This window comes from Hemitrygon akajei, chromosome 15 (assembly GCF_048418815.1).
Source record: "Hemitrygon akajei chromosome 15, sHemAka1.3, whole genome shotgun sequence".
Classification (NCBI taxonomy): Eukaryota; Metazoa; Chordata; class Chondrichthyes; order Myliobatiformes; family Dasyatidae; genus Hemitrygon; species Hemitrygon akajei.
Window position 1 is genome coordinate 10,825,139 of NC_133138.1, and position 27,556 is coordinate 10,852,694.

General features: G+C 39.7%; 1 protein-coding gene across 12 annotated transcripts in view; it reads right to left on the reverse strand.

The window, feature by feature from the left end:
• The window catches only part of LOC140739160 (rap guanine nucleotide exchange factor 6-like), a 374,285-nt gene that overhangs the window by 28,013 nt on the left and 318,716 nt on the right, over positions 1-27,556 (reverse strand). For 10 of the 12 annotated variants that reach the window (XM_073067168.1, XM_073067164.1, XM_073067170.1 and 7 more), the window contains 4 exons: positions 16,675-16,886; positions 12,546-12,669; positions 8,562-8,585; positions 2,506-2,729 (listed from right to left, as the gene is read on the reverse strand). In XM_073067168.1, coding sequence (XP_072923269.1) covers positions 2,506-2,729; positions 8,562-8,585; positions 12,546-12,669; positions 16,675-16,886 — 584 coding nt within the window. The remainder of the gene's footprint in view (positions 1-2,505; positions 2,730-8,561; positions 8,586-12,545; positions 12,670-16,674; positions 16,887-27,556) is intronic. The other 2 variants (XM_073067167.1, XM_073067166.1) reach the window with 1 other exon arrangement.

The following is a 27,556-nucleotide window of genomic DNA, read 5'->3' on the forward strand; positions in this document are numbered from 1 at the left end:
TTTAATATGAACTATTCACTTATATTTGCTCTAGCATGACACAGTTGTAAATAAATATAAAATTATCATTATTAATTCTCATTAAGCTTCCAGCTTAATACAGCATTGTACTCCATTTAATGTTTATCTCCACTGAAAATCCACTTGGTTTCATTCCCTAGCCACACATCCCATTACAGACACGACTATCTGATAGCAGTATGCCATCTCCTTTTCTGAATTACTCCGTCTCCACCGCAGCTGCTCTCAGGATGAGGCTTTTCATTCTAGAATGAAGGAGATGTCCTTTTTCAAAGTAAGTGCCTTTCCTCCCTCCACCATCAATGCTGCCCTCAACCACATCTTTCCCACTTCATGCACGTCCACTTTTACCCCATCTTCCTGCCATCCTACCAGGGATAGGGTTCCTCATCCTCACCAACCACCCCACCAGACTCCGCATCCAGCACATAATTCTCCAAACCTTCTGCCACCTCCAACAGGATCCCATCACCAAGCACATCTTTCCTCACACCCCCACTTTCTGCGACTCCCTTGTCCATTCATCCCTCCTGGCACTTATCCTAAGTAGCACTGACAGAACAAGTGCTACAGCTGCCCCTACACCTTCTCCCTCACTATCATCCAGGGCTCCAAACAGTCCTTCCAGGTGAGGTGACATTTCACCTGTGAGTCTGTTGGGGGTCATTTACAGTGTTCAGTACTCCCGGTGTGGCATCCTGTACATTGGTGAGACCTGGCATAGATTGGGAGACTGCTTTGCCAAGCATCTATGCTCTGTCTGCCAAACCAAAGGAGATCGCCCAGTGGCCACCTATTTTAGTTCCACTTCCCATTCCAATTTCGATTATGTCTATCCATGGCCTCCTCCACTGTCATGATGAAGTCACACTTAGGTTGGAGGAACAACACCTTATATTCCGTTTGGGTAGCCTCCAACCGGATGGCAAGAAAATTGATTTCTCAAACTTCCGGTAACACCCCTCAACTCCCCCCACCACCTTCTCAATTTCCCATCCCCTTTTCCCTCTCTCACCATATCTCACCAATCAACTTCCCAGCTCTTTACTTCATACCTCTCCCTCCAGGATTCACCTGTCACCTGGTGGTTGTCTCTCCCCTCCCCCTGCCTCTTAAATCTACTCCTGGGCTTTTTTCCCTCCAGTCTTGTCAAATGGTTTCAGTTTGAAATGTTGACGGTACTTTTTTCCATAGATGCTGCCTGGCCTGCTAAGTTCCTCCAGCATTTTGTGTTTGTTGGCAGTATGCCCTTGCAGCCAATGGGCAACAATCTAACAGAACTTTCACACAACATTAATGTATTATTGCTTCCATCACTTATGAAAAGTCAGACAACTTTGCAGTTTAGCCTTTAATCTCCTGATCTGTGATTCTGGAAGTGTAACTTCAGCATACAAAAAAGCATGTAAAATCAATGTTCATTTGAATATATTTTGGTATTTCACATTTTCCTCACAGTTTTAACAATACATCTGCTTGAGTTGAAAGGTTGAATAGAAAACTGACTCCTTAGTCCTGGGAGTTCCAACGACAATAAGCTACTATGTGGCACATGAATTAGAAACAGCAAGATCTTCACGGTTTTCAAATTCTCTTCAACTGAGTCAAAACTTACAGGTTTCCATAATTAATACTGTACCTCATCTTGTGAAAAGGAGGAAATATGTGAGTATCTATGGGTATAAACTTGTAGCTCTGTTACACAGTCATGCTGTGTCAGCTTAAGATTATATCCTCATTTATAACCTATGATCATATTGAAGTAGTTACTTTTGAACTACTTTTGACTGAAAATGAACTATAATTGATCATTTACACACAGTGAGCTGAGAATGACCAACTTATTTTATTAATGTCAAGTAAAAGGTAAATATTGGCCAGGTGTACAGGATATGGTGCTGTCCTCTTAGTTCAGTAAATCTAGTTGGTTGAGAGGTGAACAATGCAGATCAAAAAGCTTGATGTATGATCCCCTGCCATTGATGATGTGGAGAACACACTGAAGTAGAATGGACAGTAAGCCAGATTTCACCATAACCACCATCCAAATGCAATTGCATTTGATATTTGATATAAGGGAATGTAGACAGTTGGCATGATTCTCCTGAGACTGCTAAACGTCATTGTATTAGTAAAGGATAAATTATTACCTAATTGGGCAAATACTGATAGTAATCTTTGACTATCAAATTCTCTTTCAAAAGTGGGTCAGGAAATTGAGGAGAGGGAAGAAAAAAGTCGTTCTACATAAATGGATAATATGCTTGTTGATGATTCTAATTTAATAAATCCCAAGCCCAAATAAATGGTGGAAGTTAATTGTTCTATATTTACTTCTGGAAAAAAAGTCTTCAGTATCTGAATAAAACTGAGTATCATGAATGGCAAAAACTATTCCTGCTTCAAGTTATTTTCAAATAATAAATTGCTAAATGTTTCTTCATTAACAATTCAAAACAATAATCATCACTGGAGTTCACTCACATGTGCTATAGGCAGGCTCACATTGCAATGACATCATTTGAATGTTTTCTTCATTCGTCTCCACATTTAGGTTTGAGAGATACTGCTTAACCTTTCGAGCCATTTGTGCATCCTCATAAAGCTTCTTGGCATTGAGCAGGGAGCTTCGACGTACTCGCTTCTTATGACCCCCGCCTTGGACTGAATCTAACACGTTGGAATTTGTGCTGCCTTGACTTAATGACCTGTCCAAAGGTAAGAAGCAGAAATCAAAATGCAGCCAGGTTTTCTCAGCGATGTATAGAAACTAGCGCATGCAGCGAATAAGTGGAGGATGTTAGTTCATGGCACCTGCCGCCACTTCGTCAGCATCACATGCCCACAATAACAACAGAGAAAGATTTGTGAATAACAGACCTTATAATGGCACAGGAATAATTGAAATGAGTTAATAGATATCAGGATACCGAGAAAAATTTTAAGCAATATAGTTCCTCTTGACCATACTAAACAAAATTTCTATAGGTAACACTTGACTCTACAAACTGCCTGGCAATCAATTTAATACTCATAAGGATGATTAGAAAGTTCTTGAACACTCCTTTCCTCAACCATCACCAACAAAAATAGATAAAAGTCCTCCCCAGTTCACAAACTCCTGACTTTTGCACATCCCGTACATAGGAACAAGCATTTGGGAAACAGATGAGGTGGATTTGCCATCTGCTCTGGGTCTGCAGTTGACTGTTCTTGATACTAGTTGGACCTTTGCCACATCAAATGCAAGAATACATTCTCATAAGCATGTTGACGTCCATTTTGCTAAACCTATTAAAAGATGGCTCCTTAAGATTGTTATAGCCAGGGGAGATAGTGGGGATCAGGTCTCACAACCTATTAAATGCTTGCAATGGTGTGTGTCTCAAAGTGCTTGTGATGACCAAGTCCAGCTCCTGGCCTTCACATGAGGCTTAGCTATTAAGTCTGGCTGAACTGTGTCTACTGAAAGGGGAAGGGACAAAGTGCCTCAAAACTAGTTGCTTCGGTCAAATAGGACTCATCAGCCATGGTTGGCAGCTCCTCTAGAAGGAAAACTCTGATCTCAAACCCCCACTGCCTTACTGGTACACCCACTCAAGGTGAAGGCTTTGGTAGTAAATCAGAGGCAAAATCTGGAGCTGGAATCCACAAGGAAGTCCTGCATTGAGTTCAGTGCTGACTGACAACTCCTGCAATGCCGCTGGTGCAATCCTGTATCAGTCTCTGCTATTCCTTTGGATTCATCAGCTGCCTGGAGAAGGGGAGTCTACTGCATGGACAATAACTTGCTTTCCATATCCTCCTGCCCTGGCTTGCATATGATGTAGACAGTATGAACACAGCATTCAAGCTTGACCCTGTCCAACGGAGAGCCTCATCTAGAGACATCCCTTTCAAGCCACTGACTGTACAATCATCATTTGCATTTCAAACCTTGTTTATAGTAAAATGTTTTAAAAGAATATCATTATTAGTGCAAGATAAACTCTGGCTAAATTTATTAATATCTAGTTTATTATCAAGAATACCAGGACAAGATTTAAAATGCTTCTTGGAATAAGTATTTCTATGGAACAACCCACCTCGGCAGGTATTTTCTGTCATGTGAGAATTTAGTTCATGGCTGCAATTCTGACTTGTGAACTGTCAGGGTTAAAATTTACAGGAATGGGGGTCTGTCATAGCCTGGGGAATGACATGTACCTGACCTTAATTAATTAATTAATTTGATGCCAATGGACTTTGTTGTACTTGCTTTATCTCTCCTGCCTTTATATACTTAAGGAGATACCTAGTTTCAAAAGAATTCCACTAACTTTACAACATGAGGACATTGTCAGAATATAAAACAAAGCAGGCCAATTTTCTTCCAGTTCTATGAGGTATGATTTATTCAGAATCAACTGACAAATATGAAATACAGAGAAGTATACAGGACTGCTTTCAGAGGGACAAGTATCATTAGAATAATGTGCGTGCACACATGTGATCCCCCATGATAGCTTATATTACTGGATGGCAACTGATAGTGGCAGTGAGCCCTCCTTGGTGTGATGTGGGCAAGGGTGACATTATTAGTTTCAGTCCTTTGTCCTTCTTGGTATTGGTAAACTCTAAGTTTTGTTTTAAATTTTTTTTTAGCATTTTAATCAGAGCAATAAATGTTTCTCACATTTCAACATAAACTATGTATTTGTAATCAATTCAGCCTTTAAGAACATTTAAACATTCAATAGAAAGAGCAACAAACCATTGCCCTTTAAAATATGTACTAACCATGTTAAAAAAAAACTAAATTAAACTGTCAATCTGGACAATAGTAGATAAATTATAGATTTATTCAAGATTAGTGCACCTAGTACTTTCCTCCCAATTTCAAAGGCAGCACACACATAGAGACATTGAGTCATAAAACTGTACATTATATAAGTGGGCCCTTGGTCCACCACATCTACCTTGACATTTTTTGACTATCTAGGTTAAGCCTATTTGCCTACAAAAGGTCTAGATGGTTTAAGCCTTCCTTATTTCTGACATAAATTACTCCTTTATTCATTAAGTGGTCCCTAGCAAACATCTTGGTTCTGATAAACTTACAGAATTACTTGGGAGTCTCCTTAAACTTACCATGGCCCTTTTTTGTTCTCCGAGCTTATTTCTTAAGTTCTTTCTGCACACACTATACATTTGCTATGTTTCCTTTCTCTCCTGCTGCGCCCTTCCCCGATCTAACCTTTAACACCATCTTTCTTTCATCTTTACTGGAACATGCTGGCCCTGAACTCTTACAAACACTGCTCTTCAAGACTCCCACTTGTCAACTCCAAGCATCTGTTCCCTATTTCTTTTCTCTAACTCCTTTCTTTGAGGTCCAAATTCATCTTTTTCTATACTTACCCTGTCATTTGCAGAATTTTGGTCACCTGTTCCTATGCATTTCCCTGCCAATACATCCACAACCTTCCCAGTTTCATTTCCTGAGATATGATTGAATACTGCCCCATTTCCAGTTTGGCCTTCTACATATTGTCTCAACAAACAGCACAGTCAGCATCCGTTCGTTAAGGGGAAATCTTGCCTGACAAATCTATTAGGATTCTTTAAAGAGGCAACAAGCAAGTTGAATCACCGTACATCATTTACTTGGATTTTCAAAAGGCCATTGATAAGGTGGCACACATGAGACTTCTGAAGAAGTACCAATTGTGTTACAAGTAAGGTACTAGATTGGATTAGCTGACTAGCATAAGGAAGAGAGCGAGGGTAAAAGGATCCTTTTCAGGATGGCTTCTAGTGGCTCGTGGGGTTCTGCAGGGATTGGAGTTAGGACCACAACTCATCAGTATTTACATTAATGTTATGGATGAAGGAACTGATGGCATTGTGGCCAAGTTTGTGGATAGTACCAAGATGGATGGAGAGACAGGCAGCGTGGAGCGTGCAGAAAGACTTGGGCAGGTTAGGAGACTGCAGAGTGGCAGATGGAATACAGCATTGCACAGTGAGCAGTTATGCAAGTTGGTAAGAAGAATAAAGGTGTAGACTATTATTTAACTGGGGAAAGAATTCAAAAATTGGAGGTGCAAAAGTACTTGTTCAGAATTCCCTTAAGGTTAACCTGAAGGTTGAGCTGGTAGTGTAAGAAAGGCAAAATCAGTGTCAGCATTTGTTTCAAGACAATTAGCAAGGATGTACTGCAGAGATTTAATAGAGCGCTGATTAGACCACACTTAGAATATTGTGAGGAATTTTGGTCCTCATATTCAAGGAAAAATGAACTGGCCCTGGAGAGTGTCCAAAGGAGGTTCATGAGAATGATTGTACAAATGAAAGGCATAACATATGTGGAATGTTTAATGGGCCTGAATTCAGCGGAATTTAGAAGGATAAGCTGTATTGCACGGAAACCTTATAAATACTGAAGGGTGTGTGGATATGGATAGGATGTTTCCATTAGTGGGAGAGTCTAAGATCTGATGGCACAGCCTCAGAATAAAGGAATGCCCCTTTACAACTGAGATGAGGAGGAATTTCTTCAGCCAGAGGGTGGTAAATCTGTGGAATCACTACCACATATATAGCAAGGTCATTTGGTGTTTTTAAGACACAGATTAATAGGTTCTTGATTGCAAGGGAATACAGGGATAAGGTGGGTGACTGGGGTTAAATGGAGAAGCATATACAATGGCCGAATGGCCTATTTTTGCGCCAGCATCCTATGGCCTAAAACATTCTTAACAAATTCTGTCTCTTTTACTCAGGCAATCCCAGTAAATGCTGGGAAAGTTAAAATACCATACTCCTCTAACACTATTGCTGTTACACCTTTTTTGCAAATTGCTTATCGAACTGCTCCTTTAATTCCTATCTATTATTGGGAGGCCTAAAGAATAACTCCAGTAAAGTGATCTCTCCTTCTCTGATTCCTAAATTCTATCTATATGGTCTCACTGGATCATTCCTCTAGAACACCCTCTCTAAATACTGCTGTTATATTTTCCCTAGTCTGTAGTGAGTATTGTCCTCTTCTGTCATGTCTGAAACTGCATTGCCAGGGAAAATTAAGCTTCAAATCTTGCCCTTTCTTCAATCACATTTCCATAAATCTAGTAACATCATTATTCCAACTGTTGATTCATGCTCTAAGCTTATCTGACTTACCCATGAGGGTCCTTGCATTAAAGTAAACTCAGTCAAGCCTACCAGATTTCCCATGCTTCCAAACCTGTTTCTGTCTGCTCTTCCCACTAGATTGCTTGTTGTATCCTCTACGTTTTTCTCCTCACCTGCTGCATTGCTATACTGTCAGAGGTACCATTAAACCTTGACTCTGTTTGCTCTCTTCAATAGACAAAAAAGTTGACATGGCATTAATGCAAAGAGAAGTAGGGAAGTATATGAATCTATATTTCCAAAAAGACAAATTATGGGGGTTATCAACGACTGGGGGATCCTATGTACAAATTTCCTATACTACAGTTTTTGCACTTCATTAAATATTTGACCAACTATAAAATGGCTGAGGTTGTTTCAAAATGGATTCAATGTCAGTACATTAATTTAAATCTTTTTGTCTTGTAACTCTTCACTTGATATAAACAGCCTACATTCTCCTTTTATTTTTGCATAAAATAGCTCCAACTTGATGTCACTGGTCTTTCTGCTTTATCCAAATCCTGAGACTGTAAATTACAGACTTTTAATTAAGACATTTAATCACCATAAATCACAATTATAATTGGCGTTGAACTGATCAAGGCCAATTTCAACCTCGTTTCCAGTGGTATTATTGTTATTTTAACAATAACCACAGTATTATTGGAGTGGATATAAAGAGTAGCGTGATGAATAATTGACCTGAAAACTTAACTCTTCACAGATGCTTCCTGTCCCTTGAATATTTTCAACTTGTTTTGTTTTAGTTTACATAATGCTATGTGAGAAACAGTAATACTAATACTGCATCAGTAATACTCCCAATAAAATCATGAGGAATATAGTGAAAAGATTTACTTTCAGTTAATCATGCTACACCTAAGCTATACGTGCCACTTATTAAAAGTTCCATCACTCATCAGAAATAACACTATCATATCAAATAAATATAAAATTATTCACCACTAATACAGTTGCAAAGCACAAAATTTACTGAAAAATACTCTTTTCTTGCAAAATAAATGCACAAGCTCACAGTTAAAAAATCATATAAAATCGATCTAAAGTTGTCCATCGCTATTACCACTGCAAAACAAAATTTACTGCAAAATGCTCTTCACTTGCAAAATAAATGAATAAAGCCAAGGCACAGTCTTAAAAAATGTTTAGAGTTTATATATTTTTTAAAAATTGCATGCATTGTTTGTTGTAAAAGGCATTTAGTTGAAGTAGTTTAGAAGTTATTCTGCAATATCACAATATTGTAAGGGGACAGGTGGGATGGGTATTAGGTTAAGTGAGACATGCTGTTTTACAGGGCAGGCAGTCGTGAGGAGGATGCAGAGCTGTTATGTGCCAAAACCTATGCACAGACTACTTACCCCAAACTCCTCCATCTCTTCTTCCTGTAAGTGAGAGCCATGAACATTGAAGCATGTGTTCAGAGAGAAAGGCAGAAAAGATAAACCAGTTCAGAAGAGAAAGAGGACGAGGGGAAGAGTGCAGTACAAGGGAACAGAGAGTGCTATAAAACTGGCACTACTATTCATTATCAAATCAATAAGATTTGATCTAATCAGAACATACTATTGATATCAAAAAATAAATAGCTGGACGATCTCTGCAGGTCATGCAGCATCTGTGGGGACAAAGAGATAGTCGATATTTCACGTCAATTTTCTGCATCATTACCAACAATGCAGAGGGAGGAAAGCCAGTCTATAGAAGTGACAGGATTGGAAAGGGTAGGTTCAGGTTATTGAGTGAGGGGGGCATTCAGGTAAAGGAACCAGGTGAAGAAGAGATAGGAAAGGTAACCCAAGGAGAAGAAATCCAGAAAGATAGGAATGTGGAAGACTTGTAGGTGGAGCCAGGTGGGGGAGGATGATGTGTCTAGGTAATGAATGAGGAGGATAGAAAAGATAGTAGTCTGAAAGGAACGCAAGAAGACTGCATTTGCTGTCATGTTCTAGCTTCAGTCTCAACCATTTCCATTGCCCTCCCATCAACCTGTCTACATCTCCCAAAAAAAACCTACTTTTTTTCTCCTTCTTGTATTTCCACTTATCACCTACAGTCTCAGCCCGTGTCTCATCTCTCCCACATTCCCCATGGCTCTACCTGCTTATCTTCCCACATTGTTCCATCTATCACCATACAGTCTCTGTATCACCCCTCCCTCTCACTTCTGTATATTGTGTTACCCAAACCCATTCCCGACTGAAACAGCAACAAACCCATTTTACCTTCACAGATTCTGCTTGACCTGCTAAGTTCTTCGAGCAGTTTATTTTTTGCTTAAGATTACAGCATCTGCAGATTCTTGGGTCAACATACTACTGATACATTGCATAGAAACTGGTGAATGGTTATAAATAATCCTGTAACTATTCCAGACTGAAAGCTGGACTTTAATGGAGTGATAGAAAAAAAATCCAAGATATGCACTATAAATATTTTAATACAAATCACATTCTCTTGTGGCCTTGTAGGTATTAAAGTAAGAAGTAATGCAAGATTGAAGCAGAATTCCAGACTATTCCAGATTCTGCAAAACCTATTTCCTACCTTTGTGGTTGACTTTATTTTGGATTAGTTTCAAAGTCCCTTTGACTAAAGCTGTTCCCTAAAAGTGCATACCAGTCAATTAATCCAATAATCTAACTATAACGATGAGAGCAGTATTATGAATCAACAGTACGATGATCCACTTTCATTACATCATGATTTGGGACAATTGTATTTTAAGTATAATGGCCACCAAAGGCATTATTGACAAGAACCTTGAAGCATCATCTGGATGGGAAGAAAACTGTCCCAAGATACTGGACTTCTCTTAGTTTTATGCTAAAAGACCAGCAAAAAAAAAAGTTGGTATCTCTTTGTGCAAAATAAAACTACAATGGGTACAACCTTAAAAATTGCCTCAATAGACCTGCTTTCAAGTTGCTACTATCCAGCAAAAAAATGACAAGCTGAAAGACACCAATAAGAAAGAGGAGATATTCTTTTATTTATAAAACATTTAACATTGTAAGTCAGTGGAATAAGTTTCATTTCTTGAAGCACTAATACTTTCATGGGAGTTAATATAGCCGACGATGTAAAAATGACAAACTTTATGGATGCTAAACTTGGTGACCAAGTAAACTAGGATGGAAAAAAATGACAAAAATGGCCATTAAACGAATGAAAACACATCATTCTGTGGCTGAATCACGATGATCAAGTTTTCAAATCACTTTGTAAACTGCATTTCACATTGAATAAATTGCTGTTTCTCTTCAACAACAGCAAAATAAAAACTAGCATTAATGCAGAAAATGAGTAACTGCCTCGTTAAAGATCCCACACTCCCTTTGCTCCCTACCAACCACTGCCAAGTTGAGAACAAAAGCACTGGAAAACAGCAACATGTCACAGTCTCACAGTAAAAAAAATAGTAATTGAAGTCAATGCATACAGCATGCATCTGTATTAAGCACAGCATTTCATTTATTTAGGCAACGTATATCCAGATGGAATGAAGTGGATTAGTTTATTATGAACCATGTAAAAGTATTCTGTAACTATAAGCATTGTTATTCCGTGATCTTCAATTTATTTTGTAGCCATCTGCCACTGTTTAAATGAAAACAAAGGTGCTTAATGTAGTATTTTTGAAGTGTTCAGACTTTGAAGTTGGGTATGTTATTGTTCATGTTGAACTGTCAAGCTCTTTGGGTAATTATTTACTACAGCAATTATTTTTATACACAGGTTCAGCTTGATTTTTTAAGATGCTTAATTAACAGCAAATTCTAATGTTATTTTTATTGCTATCATTTACTTCAAAAGCAAGCTCAACATATAAAATCTAAATGCATTATCTCAAAGTCCGAAAAATGATCAGATTCAAAGTACCAATACTAATTGGGTGAATGCCAAAGAACACAATTATCAGTCCCTGTGAAATTTCAATGCAGCAATTACAACAATTGACAAATGAGTTGTTCCCACTTTCGCCATCAATCTCAACCATTTTACAAAGTAAATATTTCCATCCTATCTTCTTCAGGACAATGAAAGGGAATGGAGAAAAACAAAAGAGAAAAAGAAATGTCTCAATGGATATCCATGCTGAACTGGTGCACAAGTACTGGCCATTGGTTATACCTATCTCTACACATACAGCTACGTTAACCACAGAACTGAGAAAACAGGTGGCTGACTGAAACTGAATGTGTAGTGAGCAAACCAAAAGCAAAACACATTAGTTTAAAACAGAGGCTGTGGGGGAATTTCCAACAACTCTTAATAGATTATTGCTGAAAATAATTGGCTGTCTTCTTGGGGTCCATGTCTATATCTCCCTCAAAGTTGCCACACAAGTTGATATGGTGGTTATGAAGACGTATGTTGTGTTGCCCATCATTAGTCAGGGGAAATGAGTTCAAGAGGCAGAAGATGATCTATAAAACTCTGATTCCATACATATTCTCTTAGAATATTGTGTTCAATTTTGGTCACCTCATTATAGGAAGGCTGTGGAAGCTTCTAGAGAGGGTTCAGGGGATATTTATCAGAATGCTGCCTGGATTGGAGAGAAAAAGACAGATTATGTGTGAACTAGGGCTTTGCTCTTTGGATCAAAGTAAGATGAGAGGTGACTTGATAGAGGTGTATAAGTTGATAAGAGACACAGATCAAGTGGACAGCCAGAGACTTTTTCCCAAGATAGAATGGATAATATGAGGGGACAAAATTATAAGATGATTGGAGGAAAGTATAGGAGTGGATGTCAGAGGTAAGTTGTTTATTTTAATTAAACGGTGGAAGGAGCATTGAACACACTGCCGGGGTAGTGGTAGAGGCAGATACATTATGGACAATTAAGAAGCTCTTAAGATAGGCAAATGAATGAAAAAGATGGAAGGTATGTGGGAGAGAAATGTTAGATTGATCTTAGAGTAGGTTAAACAGTTGGACAACATCATGACCGAAGGGCTGTATTGTGCTGTACTGTTCTGTTCTATGTTAAAAGCAAGTTTAAATGTTGAAGTAATAGTTTCTCTTTCCACACTGTGTGGCAGAGAAGAATGAAAACATAAAAGAATAGATAACCAGAAAGTCAGTTGGTAACACATACTGTGATTAGCATTAAACTGTATGCTGTAACTCTCTCAAAGAAACTGGAATCATTACCTTTATAGATTGTACTACACTATATGAGATTTACTTGTATAGAGTCCTATTAAACAGGAAATACCTCGTAGAATGCAATAAATGTTCAACACACTTTCCCAAAACTAAAACATTCAAGGCTTGCAGTGCCCTGACCACATTTACAAAAATAATCCTCAGTTGGTTTCTTGACAATTACTAACCTATTCCTGAACATTACAGCAGGATCCATGTTAACTGAAGTCATGCGTACAACATGGCGAATCTCCTTGGCGATCATCCGCAGCTTCTCAAAATTTGCCAAACCTTCCACTTTGGAGTCATTTCCTTCAGAGAAAAAGAAAGGTAATTTTGCCACTGAATGACAATTCCAATTTATAACAAAATATACAAGAATGCAAGTTCAAGGGCCTTTCATCCCTTGATCTTATTCTGTACCTACAAATGCATTCAAAGCAAAACCCGAGAATCTGACTTCTCGGCATTGAAGGAGTTAGTAACTCGAAGGCAAATTGCCACATTCATCCTAGTCATTTCCTCACAGCCTGACTCCCACAAGGATGCCATTACCCTTTTTCCCCCAATTTGTTTGTCTCTGCTGCAGATGTTCTCAAAGCAAGGCATTCTGCACGAGGATGTCAAAATCTTCCCTTTGCTCTGGAAATTTGATTTCACACTGATTGATAGAGCACTCACATGCAATTCCTCTTTTTTCTGTACACACACTCCTACCTTGCTTCTCACCAGACAGGACAGAGCTAGACTTCTCTTGCTCCTCATCTTTTAGCCTCCATATCCAGTATGTTGGGATTCTGCTACAGTCACATTTTACTTCCTGTCTACAAGGACCACTCTCTTGCTGCTCTCCCCTTCCCACCTACCTTCACCCATCCTCTGGCATTGTAGAAGGTGTAATGTTTGTCCCTTTACCTCTTCCCTCACACCATCCACAGACTTAAAAAGGCCTTCCGGCTGAGGCAAGGATTCATGGGCACATCCTCCAACTTGGCCTATTTTATTCGATGCTCGCAATTTGGTTGCATTGGCAAGGCCAAACTTGCACGAGGTAATCACTTTGCAGACACCACTTCTTTTCACTCAGTCTACCCAGGGTCACATCCTTTTTTCACTATTTCCATCACTCCCCCTCCCTGATCTTCCCTCTTCATCTGGTTCCACCTATTGCCTACAGCTCTGTCCTACTCTTCCCCTGCATTTCTTTATACTGGACATTTTTCCTCTTACCCATCACCTCCCTTGACCTGAAAAATCACACTTCACTTTTAACTCCACAGATTCCACTTGAACTGCTGTGCTTGTACAGCAGTTTCCTTATTGCTTAAGAACCTAATACAGCTCCACTTGGACAAGCCATGCAGAAATTTTCAGCATTTTACAGAATATTGTTAGAGCAAACCACCTATTCAGCGCACACAGTTGATTCTTGACGAAAGTTGGTGGTGGTGTGGATCATATAGAAGGTTGTTGAGGGAATACAACAGGACATTGATAGAATGAAGAGCTGAGCTGAGAAGTGGCAGATGGAGTTTAACCCAGAAAAGTGTGAAGTGATTTGGTGTAGAAGAATATAAGGCAGTTTGCATGATTTTGATGGCCAAATACAAGGTTAATGGCAGGATTCCTAGCAGTGTGGAGGAACAGAGGGAATTGAGGTCCACATCCACAGTTCCCTCAAAGTTGCTGCTGAATTTTGTTAAGTTCTTAAGAAAATGTATGGTCATTAGTCAGGGGATGGAGTTCAAATTCCAAAACCCTGATTAGACCACACTTGAAATATTATATTGCATTCTGGTCAGCTCATCTCGGAAGGATGTTGACATTTTTGTGGGTGCAGGAGATTTACCAGGATGCTCCTGGATTAGAGAGTATGTCTTATGAGGACAGATTGAGCAAACAATCTATCTCTTTGGAGCAAAGGAGGATGAGAGGCAACTTGACAGAGATGTTCAAGATGATAATGAGCACAGATCAAATGGACAGCCAAACCTTTTTCCCAGGGCAGAAATGGAGAATACAAGGGATCATAATTTTAATCATAAATAGAGGTAAAGTTGGAGGTAAACTTTTTACTTACAGGTTGCGTGAGCAGAACTCGCTAGGGGTGGTAGTAGAGGCAGGTATATTAGGGACAATATACAGACTCTTACTCATGTGGATGACAGAAAAATGGAGTGCTATAGGGGAGGGAAGGATTAGATTGCTTTTAAAGTAGGTTACACTATCATAGGCCAGGCCGAAGGGCCTGTATTGTCATGTTTTATGTTCTTGATCCTGTATAAATCTGTAAATCATGTTGGAGCACAAATTTAAAATTATAAAATACCTGTGTACCAAGTGAAACTAGTATTTGCGTAATTGAATTCTTGGTGGACAATGTTCCCTGCTGTTGATCCAAAAGTGTGATATAATGAGACACTACATATGGAGGTGAAACTGTACTGCACTAAGCAAATTGATGACTGAAGGTAGAGTTCTAGGATGACCATGATAATGAGGTATTCGGGTGAAAATAATTTTTATTTTGTAGTATTGCTCATTTCCCCTTAGTATGCAAGTAGCATGCCCCTAGGATTTTGTATGTGTGACATTATTAGTAAAAAATGCAAAGGGAATATCTTACGGATTTTGTTTTAAACAGTACTGTACCACAGTCTTAAGCACATACATATAGCTAGGGTGCCTAAGCCTTTTGCACAGTATTGTGTTTGTCAAGGTGGGGCAGAGTGTTTGTAAATCTGGTGGGGAAAATGATGTTGGGATTGGTGAGGGCGGATGCCATGGGAGGAGTGTGGAGCAGGTAGCAGAGGAGTGCCAGGGACGGTGGGGGGGGGGGGGGGGGTGGCGACATGAATGCAGACACAGCCAGCCCTGAGACACTATGCAAGGTAATTTGACTCCAAACAATTACTTCATTACTGAATCTCTCTCTAGCGCTTACCGCTCCCTCCCCTTTCTCCCAACCATTATTCCCTCTCCTTGCCCCCTTCCCACTCTCAGTCCACAAGAGACCCATATCAGAACCTAGCTTATCATTACTCACACGTCAAGAAATTTGTTTTTTCTTGTGGCAGCAGTATAGTGCAATACATAAAATTACTACAATAATATGGAACCTTAGCTACATATACATGAGCCTAAGACACTGCAGAGATACAGTGCCAAGCAGCTCTTTCAACCCTTCAAGTTGCACCGCACAGCAACCTCTAACCCTAGCCTAACTGAGAGACAATTTTACAATGACCAATTAACCTATTAGCGGTACGTGTTTGGACTGTGGGAGGAAACCAGATTACCCAGAAGAAACCTCTGTGCACACGGGAAGGAATGAACAAACTTGCTTTCACAGGATGCCAGAATTGCACACAGAACTCCAATGTCCTGAACTGTAATAGCATTGCACTATGTAACCACTATGCTACCGCGGCACCTCCAAATTTGGAGAAGTAACTGCTTCAATTGAAAAACTGTCAATACCTGTAAAATGTAAGCCGAAAAGATGATGAACTTTATGCCCCAGTAATTGATTAAATAATCTAGATCAACAACAGGTCCCATTACTCTAGTTAATCCTAATCCCCAAAAAAACAGTGCAAATGATCACAAAAAATTTAATTTAGTTGAATATATATTACTGAGATCAGAATATTTTAGTGTATTTAGGATTTTTAGAATGATTGGAATGCTGACACATTGAATAATTGCAAATCTGACAAGAGACAATTAATTAAGTTATTTTGTGCAAAGTACAGTATATCACATAAAAACAGAAAAATTAGACTTCCTGGATTTGATTGATTTCATGTCACGTGAAAATCCTGCTGTGCTGAACAAACATTGCGCAGAAGTAATACAACAAATTTGTAGCTATTAGGTTAACCATCTCCCTATTAGGTAAATTTATACAGCTGTCAAATAAAAACAAATCTATCAAGTTTCATCTACCTGACAACTGCACATTGTGCTTCAAAGATGTGATACACCCATAGCCTCAAAAAAAAATGTTTCTCTTTGTATTTAAATTCTAGTGTCATAGGAGTCAGCTCACCAAGTTGTGAAGGTCACTCATATTTTCCAGCATTTGATAATATTGTGACTGGCAGCCTAACCCTCACCTCTCTGAATAAACAAACCCACACAGTTAGAAAATTAGTACGTGACCAGTGGTTTAATCAGCATCCTGAGTATAATGGAAACTCCACATTGTCACACAAAGGCTGAAGATGCCACTGCAAGAGTTAAACACTTAACAAGCAGTTGATCGCATGCTGTGAATTATCTACATGAGCAGTTCTGACTGGAATAAAGGAATACCTTCGTGCAGAAAAGTGAGATCTTTTTTGACTACAGGGAACAGTGGAATGATGGGTGGCTGCAGACTCTGACTGCTGAGAACATTTCTGTATTTTGCCATGTTTCTCGAGGGATCAAAGAGATCTTGAAGGTCTCGTAGCAGCTTTTCATACTTGCTTGGAAGCTTTTCCCAAGTGCCTCTAAGACGTGCAACTGGTGCAAGATTTAACCCACTGAAAAATAAAAAATTGAATATTTTTGGAATACTTACATATTCTGATTTTCAAACATAGTAACACCCAATAAACACATTATCATTCAGATTTTTTAATCTAAGATGCATTAATTACAAAGTATGACATTATTTACAGTGCAAACACAAGTCTTTTGGTCAAATGGGTACATTCCATTTATGCTCACTTGGAGCATAAACATTAATCCTTCCCATTAATCTTTATCTAACTTAATCAATATCTTTCCATTACTTTCTCCCCTCCACTTACTTGTCTGCCATTAAATGCATTTATACCTTTCTTTGCAAACACTGAGAACATAAGAGTTATGTGCTTGAATAAATCCCAAGGTAACAAATATCTCCAGAAATTCTTATTGAGTTATTAAGAACTTATATATTTAATGTCACCTGTTTCAGTACAAACATTTTCAAATCTATCCTCTCAAACCCCTGCACCATCTTAACAATGGCTTCAAAATGCCCATTGGTTTTGTTTTATTTAAAAAGAGAATGGTCCTCAAAGCTGTTCAGCCTTTCCAAATTCATATTTTCTCTCAATTTTATCATTTTGGTATATATTGACCCTTTTGCTTTAACCTTTCCAGGCTATACAGACCCAGACAATGAACCATACTCAAAGCATTGCCAAATAAACCTTCACGTAGCATCTGTGCTTTTCAATTCTATCATATGTGAAACCACCTTAGGTAACTGATTCCCTTTTCACCCTTTATAATGGCTTTATAAACCTGCAGCACTTTTAGTAATTAGTGCAGTTGTTTCATTGATCCCCCAGTTCTTTTACCCCTATTTTGGCAGGTATTTTCCAAGGAGTATGCACTCTCATGCCCACTATCAAAACAGATATCATTCTTCCATGAAGAAAAATGTTTGCCAATATATGAACATTCTGAAAGTTTATTATCGTCCTTTCACAGTCCCTCTCTGTAGTGCTATGGAGGATGGTGTCCCACAAGACTTGAAACTATATTCTCAACACCGAGCCCAAGTGTTTATGAAAAAGATCAAAACTTTTTCAGTCTGAATACATAAGAATAGTAAAGCAGAATTAGTAATCATCATAATTTTCCTTTCTAAAACTTCATTCATTATCAGAAATGACCACTGTTATCAATGCCTGTTTTTACTGTTAAGGTACAAAGCAGATGATACAAATCATCGTTCCCAATGTAGTCATCAGCACTTTGTTTTCATTTCAATTACTCAGTAAATTAGACAACATCTAGAGAAACAGATACAGAATTAGTGTTCAGGTCAATGATCTTTGCAAAGTCAAAGAGGTAAGAATGCTAATAGATATTAAAAGGAAAGAGCAGGATAAGTTGAATTAAGTGGAAAGCAGATAGTAAAGGATGCTAGCAAATCAAACCACTAAATCTTTATTTTCTCCAATCTTTTCAAAGCTATCATAGCCAGTGGCCTTTCTTGCATCTGTTCCTAAACTTGAAGTTATCTTGTCAAACATTAAACCTTGTTCAATGATCACTGATCCTAGAATCATAGAAACATACAAGGGAGAAACAGGCCATTTTGGTTTAGCATTTGGCCTTTTCAGCTCACCAACCATGATTCCTACCTATGCTAATTTTGTTTGCTACGTTAGGCCTTAATCCCACATTCCTTAATGTCCTTAAGTGTTTGTCTAAATGTCTTTTAAATTTTGTAATTTTATCTGCCTCCACCACCTCAAGCTCATTCCAGATACTCACTTTGCTGTGTGAAAAACTTATCCCTTAGATTATCCTTTAAATTTCTCCCCTCCCCTCTCACTTTAATCCTGTGCCCTCTTGTTCTAGACTCTCCAACCCTGAGAAAAATTAGTTTGACTATGTTTTATCTTTGTAAACATCTGTAAGATCAGCCTTCAGCCTGCTACATTCCAGTGAGAATAAATCCAGCCAATCCAATCTCTTCTCATAAATACAGCCTTCCAAGCTAGTCAACGTGTTCTGCGCTCTTTATTGCTACTACACCATTCCAGCAGTGTGGCATCCTGAACAGTATAGAGTATTCCAAGTGTGGTCAAACCAAGTTTTGTAAACATTGTTGGGTCCTTAACCTTCTTCAGCCCCTGTATAGTATTGCTTTACTTTAAAACTTGGTACTTTGCAAATCCTCAATGTTTCACCACTTTTTTTTTAACCTTTTTACACAATAATCTTCCAAGTTCCCTGCATGCAGATGTATACTGGTACTTTCAGACGCAATCATTTCAACATTAGTTGTTACATAGGTTTCAGCTGCAAAACCAAAACCTCGGAAATACCCTGTTCTCTGTTCTCAGAGATTTCTTAAAACCTACCTCTAACAAAGTTCTGAGTCACTGGTTTTCCCAAAATTGTTCTGGTGTGTTAAGTGGCCACTGGAAATTAATGCTGTAAGGAGAAGTTGATGGGCATGTGGGAGGAGGGAGAGGATGCTATACAGATTAAATGGGGAAAAGAATTAGGTTTTGTTGATCTTCCTCATTGTGTAATTCCCCCATCCAACGTACTAATCAGAGGAAGCTTCATTGTATATCCTCTAGCCCAAGTGTGTCCTTTGTAAAACAGAAAGCAGACTGGAAGCTAATATTGCAGGTGGAACAAGTGCTACACCTGCTCCTACACCTCCTCTGTTACCACCATTCAGGGCCCCAAAAAGTCCCTCCAGATGAGGCACCATTTCACCTGTGAGTTTATTGGGGTTATATACTGTGGCCTATATATCAGTGAGACTCGACATAGATTGGGACACTGTTTCACCAATCACCTATGCTCCATCCGCCAAAAGAAGTGGGATCTCCCAGTGCCACCCATTTTAAATCCACTTCCCATTTCCATTCCGCTATGTCAAACCATAGCCTCCTCTACTGTTGCAATGAAGTCACACTCAGGTTGGAGGAATAATACCTTATATTCCTTCTGGGTAGACTCCAACCTGATGGCATAAATATTGATTTCTCGAATTTCCGGTAATTCCCACCCCTCCCCCCCTTCACCATTCCCTAGCCCCTTTTTCCTTCTCTCACCGTATCTCCTTGCCTGCCCATCAGCTCTCTCTGATGCTCCTCTACCCTTTTCTTTCTTCCATGACTTCTGTTCTCTCTTATCAGAATCCCCCTTCTCCAGCCCTGTATCTCTTTCACCAATCAACTTCCCAGCTCTTTACTTCAATTCCTCCCCCTCCTGGTTTCACCCTATAACTTTGTGTTTCTCTCCTCTCCCTCACTTTTTAAATCTATTCATCTTTTTGTCTCCAGTCTTGCTGAAGGGTCTCGGTCCGAAACATTGACTGTACTTTCTTCCATAGATGCTAAGTTCCTCTAGCATTTTGTGTGTGTTGCAGATTTTCTCTTGTTTGGAATCTCAAGTTCAAGATTTTTGTCATCTGACTGTATATATGTACAGTCAAATGAAACAATGTTCCTCTGGACCACGGTGCACACACAAAACATATATCACATACAGCACATAAAACAAAAAAAATCATAAATAAGTCAAAATATAATTTAAAATGTACATTGTGCAGAATAAACGTTACACATTACAGTAAACAGCTTGCTGTCCAAGTGATGAGACCTCAGTGGTGGCAGGGTATTTATTAGTCTCACAGCCTCAGGAATGAAGCAGTTACGCAGTCTGCCAGTCCTAGTCCTGGTGCTCTTGTACCTCCTTCATGATGGTACTGTGTCAAAGAGATTGTGGGACAGGGATCCTCAACAATACTTTAGGCCCTTTGTAAAAAAAGTTCTAAGCAAATGTCACAAATGATCCTCTCAGCAGCTTCTACTGTCCTCTGTAAGATCCACACAATGATGCTTAATGGTGCTCCTGTTGAAAACTGTTACAATGGGGGCAGGCAGTCTTGCATGCCTCAATCTTCTCAAAAGGTGTAGATATTGCTATGCCTTCTTGATGAATGAGGTGTAGTGGGTCCACGCTAGATCGTCCACTATGTGCACATCAAGGAACTTAGTGATCTTCTCTCTCTCTCTCTCCCCGCCACAGCAACACCATTGATATGCAATGGATAGTAGTTAACCTGTGCTTTCCTGAAGTCCACAATCATTTATTTTGTCTTGTCCACACTGAGACTCAGGTTGTTGTTCGTACACCATTTGATAAGCCTCTCTGCCTCCTCTCAACCACTGTTGTATCATCAGCAAACTCGTTAATGCAGTTTCTGAATCTGGTAATGTAGTCATAAATCAGCAGTGTGAACAACAATGAGCTGACACACAGCCCTGGGGGGCACCAGTGCACAGCATGATGGAGCTAGAAATCTTGATGCCAACTCGGACTAAGTTATGAGTTGGCATCAAGATCCATCCAGTTACGATGAGTCCCACCAGCTTCTGAGGGATGAGCACATTAAATACTGAGGTGAAGTCGATGAACAACAACATGGAATATGAGGGATCGTTTTCAAGATGGACAGGACAGTGTGGATGGACGTGTCTATGGTATCATTAGCACATCGATTTCAGTGGGGGGCAAACTGGAAAGGGTCCAATGTATCTGGAAGGTGGGATTTTATACAATCCATTACCAGCCTCTCAAAGCATTTCATGATTGTTTAAGTCAGTGCAACTGGCAGTAATCGTTTAGGCCAGCTACCGTCACTCTATTGGCCAGCAGAATGTTGGTGGCTGCCTTGAAGCCTGCAGGGAGAGTGGACTATTGCAAACAGATATTAAAGGTATCTTAAGACCTCTGTTAGCTGGGCCACACCTCAGCTCTAGGCAGGTATGATGTATGGCGCTGCAGCTCTGCATGGGTTTACCCGGGCTAGGATCCTCCTCACTACAGCTGTGGCCAGACATGGTGCCATTTCCTCAGGCTTTCCTTGATGTCATATCATTCATTGCATCAAAATATGCATAGAAGACATCAGCCTATCAGGAAGGGAGGTGTTGCAGAGTGGATATGTAATCTGTTATGGTTTGTATACTTTGCCACATGCCCCCAGTGTCACAAAGGTGTCTGAGAATTTTCTATGACTACTTGTACTTTGCATTCTTGATCCTTGGAGTCATCCTATCCCCCAATCTGAAGGCAGCATCCCAATCCCTAAGCAATGTACAAACTTGTGCAGTCAACTATGGTTACTGGTTTGCACTGGCAGTGTAATGCATAATAAGGGTAATGTCCTCAACGCATTTTCCTATGTCTCCAGTCACCTGTCCCGCATATTCATCAAAGTTAATGTGATGATCGCAGGGAGCCGGCTCCCTGAATATGCTCAATTCCATGTTTTCAAAACAGTCCCCCAGAGCTGAGGTGACACCTTCTGGCTAGGTCCTGATCTTCCTGCAAACTGGTTTGACTTGTTTAACCAGTGGTCTCTGTATGTGGCCTCCGTCAGTCATGGTTGACCATGGGTATTGCACCTCTAGTCACTGGTTTGTCAAGCAGTGTCGACTGTGGCTATTGCCGTGGAATTGTTGTCCGCTGTCCTCTCTGCTCCTGAAACTGACTCCAGATTACTCTTTCGCCTTGCTCTAGGTGTTGCTGAAGAAACCTTGCCATTTGTTGCGAGGTCTAGCAAAATGGATATGTGGTCTGAGTATCCAAGATGAGGCCGGGGCAGTCTTGTAGGCTCCACAAACGTTGGTATAGACCAGGTATAAAATATTTTCTCCTGTGGTTGTGAAGTTGACATGCTGGTAGAACTTTGGCAGGACTGCTCTTAAGTTGGCATCATTGAAGTCACCAGCAACAATGAAGAAACCATCAGGGTGAGTGGCTTCAAGGTCACAAATGGCACCGTAGAGCTTCTGCAGCATTTCCCCAGCACTAAGATGGGGGCGGGGGTGGGGGGATGGAACGGCAGTGTCCCTTGGAAAGTAGAAGGGACTGCATGTCACCATTGAAACCATCTGCGGTGAGCAGTTACTTCTGAGGCAGTCACACACCCTTTTTTATTGAGGTAGACACGCAGATCTCCACCGTGGATCTGACATACATGAATGATAATAAATTAGAACTTTAATTAGAACTTAATAACTTAGAACTTTGAACAAATTCTGAATTCCTTTCACTCTGATTTACTGATCCTTTTTGGCAATGTTATAAACTGTTCCCTTTAATCTCATACCATCTTGAACTTCTTAAACTGCTAAAGAACATGAGCTTCAGAATAACAATACAGGCTGCTAACGCTGGAGTATTTTTCAGATAAAGATGAAAGTGAGTGCAATGCAATAAAGCTTCCCATTTTCCATTAGTCTCGTTTCCATAACATGACTACGAAATGTTCTCCTGAAGGCACTAAGATAACTGCTAATCCCATCAAGATTAATAGAAACATTGACATGGTAAAACACCAACTTTTATATCTTCATTAAAGCAAATTTTTTTGACAAGCTAGACAAGCTAAACAAGCTCATTCTTATCAGTGCCAAGAAAATACAATTTGATGCATAATTTGAATAATGGTGGGAGTAAAAATGGGTACTTGTAAAACAATGTATACTGAACAATATGCTAGCGCAGCAAGAGTACAGCTTAAAGATCTTTGCTGAATTCCTCTAAGATCGTCTAACATGCAACTGAGAAACGCTCACTCCTTGAAGTTAGCCAAAGTATTTCATTAAACATCAGTTTATTTCAATGCGTTGAATTGAAGAACTTGTTGCAATTACACTTGCCCATAACCTTTCTCATGATTTTCAAAGTAAGTTGTAACACATACAGCAAAAACATTGCAGTATCCTCAAAAGTCACCAGGGACTCCTGCGGAAAATGAAAGTGACTATGCATCTCCATCATCAAATTAAAGTGATAACTTTAATTCTTAATCTTATGGAGATAAACAACTAACAATGCCTTAAAAAATACCCATATATTTGAAAGGAAAAGCCCAATTTTTCTGGGCATATTAGTGGGTAAGATTATAAAATGGACATCCCAACACCTTTTTTCCCCAAGGTGGGAATGACTAATATTATTTAAGGAAAGTAGAAGTGGGATGTCAGAGGAAGTTTTTTTTTAAAAACACACAGAACGTTAAGTGCCTGGAACGCACTGCCAAGGGTGCTGGTAGAGGCTGATGCATTAGGGATATTTAGAAGACTCTTAGATGGGCACATGGATTTATGAAAAAATCCCTGTGTAGGAGGGAAGGGTTAGATTAATTCTGGAGTACGTTAAAAGGTCAGTACAGCATTCCAGGCAGAAGGGCCCACACAATGCTGTACTCTTCTATGTTCTATATTTAGTGGAAATGATTTTTGGTGCAAGATCAAATGCCCTGAAATCCCACTCCTGGCCCTATATCTTAAATTCTTACATTTAACTCCATGTCTTTTTAAGCCAAGTTATGTAGTGAAAGGGAATAGCAAGAATGCAGTTTCTTGATTTCAGTATTCAACTGCATATGTGTGGATGCTAGATAAAATCACATCATTATTCCTATTTCAAGTTCCTGTCCTTTACATAATTCTTTACTATGATAACAGCTAAAACAGGATCACATTTTCAATGCAACTAGTTTTACAGGAAAGGCAGGTGAGCTCAGGGCATGGGATCAACATCTGGAATTACCATATTGTAGCCATTAATGAGACTTGGCTGCAGGAGGGGCAGGACTGGCAACTCCATATTCCAGGATTCCATTGTTTCAGACATGACAGAGCAGGAGGGATTAAAGGAGGAGGGGTGGCGATAACCGTCAGGGAAAATGACACGACAGATTTCAGTTAGGACAGACTAGAAAACTCATCTAGTGAGCGTTATACAGTGGCATGCAAAAGTTTGGGCACCCCTGGTCAAAACTTCTGTTACTGTGAACAGCCAAGTGGGTAAAAGAATACCTGATTTCCAAAAGGCATAAAGTTAAAGATGACATATTTAATATTTTAAACAAGATTACTTTTTTTATTTCCATCTTTTAGTTTCAAAATAACAAAAAAGGAAAAGGGCCCAAAGCAAAAGTTTGGGCACCCTGCATGGTCAGTACTTAGTAGCACCCACTTTGGCAAGTATCACAGCTTGTAAATGCTTTCTGTAGCCAGCTAAGAGTCTCTCAGTTCTTGTTTGGGGTATTTTCACCCATTCTTCCTTGCAAAAGGCTTCTAACTAGAACTGTGAGATTCCTGGGCCGTCTTGCATGCACTGCTCTTTTGAGGTCTATCCACAGATTTTCAATGATGTTTAGGTCGGGGGACTGTGAGGGCCATGGCAAAACCTTCAGCTTGCACCTCTTGAGGTAGTCCATTGTGGATTTTGAGGTGTGTTTAGGATCATGATCCTGTTGTAGAAGCCATCCTCTTTTCATCTTCAGCCTTTTTACAAACGGTGTGATGTTTGCTTCCAGAATTTACTGGTATTTAATTGAATTCATTTTTCCCTCTATCAGTGAAATGTTCTCCTTGCCACTGGCTGCAACACAAGCTCAAAGCATGATTGATCCACCACTGTGTTTAACAGTTGGATAGGTGTTCTTTTCATGAAATTCTGCACCCTTTTTTCTCCAAACATACCTCTATTTTAACTTCATCAGTCCACAGGACTTGCTTCCAAACTGCATCAGGCTTGTTTAGATGTTCCTTTGCAAACTTCTGATGCTGAATTTTGTGGTGAAGACGCAGGAAAGGTTTTCTTCTGATTACTCTTCCGTGAAGGTCATATTTGTGCAGGTGTCGCTGCATAGTAGAACAGTGCACCACCACTCCAGAATCTGCTAAGTCGTCCTGAAGGTCTTTTGCAGTCCATATAACCATATATAACCAATAGGGGTTAAATAGGGGTCAAATGGGGGTTTTGATTTGCCTTTCTAGCAATCCTATGAGCAATTCTCTCAGAAAGTTTTCTTGGTCTTCCAGACCTCAACTTGACCTCCACCATTACTGTTAACTGCCACTCCTTAATTACATTACAAGCTAAGGAAACAGCTACCTGAAAACGCTTTGCTATCTTATTAGAGAATGATACAGGGCAGGTGACAGAAGGTTCTGTAGGGGAATACTTTGCACCAAGTGATCACAATGCTATTAGTTTCAAAGTAAATATGCAAAAAGATATGTCTGGTCCGTGGGTTGAGATTCTAAATTGGAGAAGGCCAATTTTGATGAAAGGCAAGTGTGGATTGGGAACAGGCTGTTTTCTGGCAAAAGTGTACTTGGTAAGTGGGAGGCCTTCAAAAGTGAAATTTTGAGAGTACCAAAAATTGTATGTGCCTGTCAAAATAATAGGAAAAAGTTCAGGGATCATGGTTTTTAAGAGCTATTGAAGCCCTGGTTTAAAAAAAAGAGTCTAGCAGGAACAAATGAGGTGCTCATGGAGTATAAGAAAAGCAAAAGAACAGTTTGAAAATCAGGAGGGCTAAAAGATGCCATGAGATTGCCCTAGCAGACAAGGTGATGGAGAATCCTAAGGGATTCTACAGATATGTTAAGAGCAGTAGGATTGTAAAGAAAAAAAAATTGGTCCTCTGGAAGATCAGAATGCAATCTTTGCATGGAGTCAAAAGAGAAGGGAGAGACATTAATTTTTTTTTTGCACCTGTATTTACTCAGGAGATGGACACAGAGTCTATAGAAGTGAGGCAAAGCAGCATCAACTTCATGGACCCTATACAGATTACAGAGGAGGAGGTGTTGCTGTTTTAAGGCAAATTTGGGGGGGGGGGGAGATAAAGCCCCAAGGCCTCACACGGTGCTCTCTCGGACCCTGCCAGAGCCAAGAGCAGAAGTTGACTATGTCCTAGCAAAGATATTTAAATCATCCTTAACAAAAGGTGAGGAACCAGAGGATTGGAGGATAACCAATGTTGTACTGTGGTTTAAGAAAGGCTAACAATAAACCAGGAAATTATAGGCTGTTGAGCCTGGCATCAGTAGTGGAAAAATTATTGGAAGGTATTTTAAGTGACTGGATATATGCGGGTTTGTTTAGACATGGACTGATTAAGGATAGTCAGCATGGCTTCGTGATGGTGGGTTGTGTTATAATGGGAACTAGGAAAGTTGACCAAGGCAAGACAGTGGATGTTGCCTACATGGACTTTAGCAATGCATTTGACAATGTCCCACATGGGAGGATCGTCAAGAACTTTCAGTCACTCAGCATTCAAAATGAGGCAGCAAATTGGATTAGACTTTGGCTTTGTGGGAGAAGCCAGAGAGTGGTAGTAGATGGTTGTCCCTCTGAATAGAAGTCCCTGACTAGTGGGGTGCTGCAGGGATCGGTGCGGGGCTTGTTATTGTTCATCAACTACAGCAACAATCTGGATGATAATGTGGTTAACTGGAGCAGCAAATTTGTGGTTGACACCAAAACTGGGGGTGTAGTGGACAGTGAGGAAGACTATCATTACTTGCAGCAGGATCTGGACCAGCTGGAAAACTAGGCTGAAAAATAGCAGGTAGAATTTAATGCAGACAAGTGCAAGATGTTGCACCTCTGTAGGTCTTACTTTAGGATAAGGCACTGAGGAGTATGGTAGAGCAAAGAGATCTGGAAATAGAGCTTCAAAATTGAAAGTGGTGTTGCAGGTGGATAGGGTCGTAAAGAAACCTTTTGACACTCTGGCCTTCATAAATTAAAGTACTGAGTACAGGAGACTGGATGTTATGTTGAAGTTGTATAAGACGTTGGTGAGGCCTAATTTGGAGTATTATGTGTAATTTTGGTCACCTACCTACAGGAAAGATGTAAGTAATGT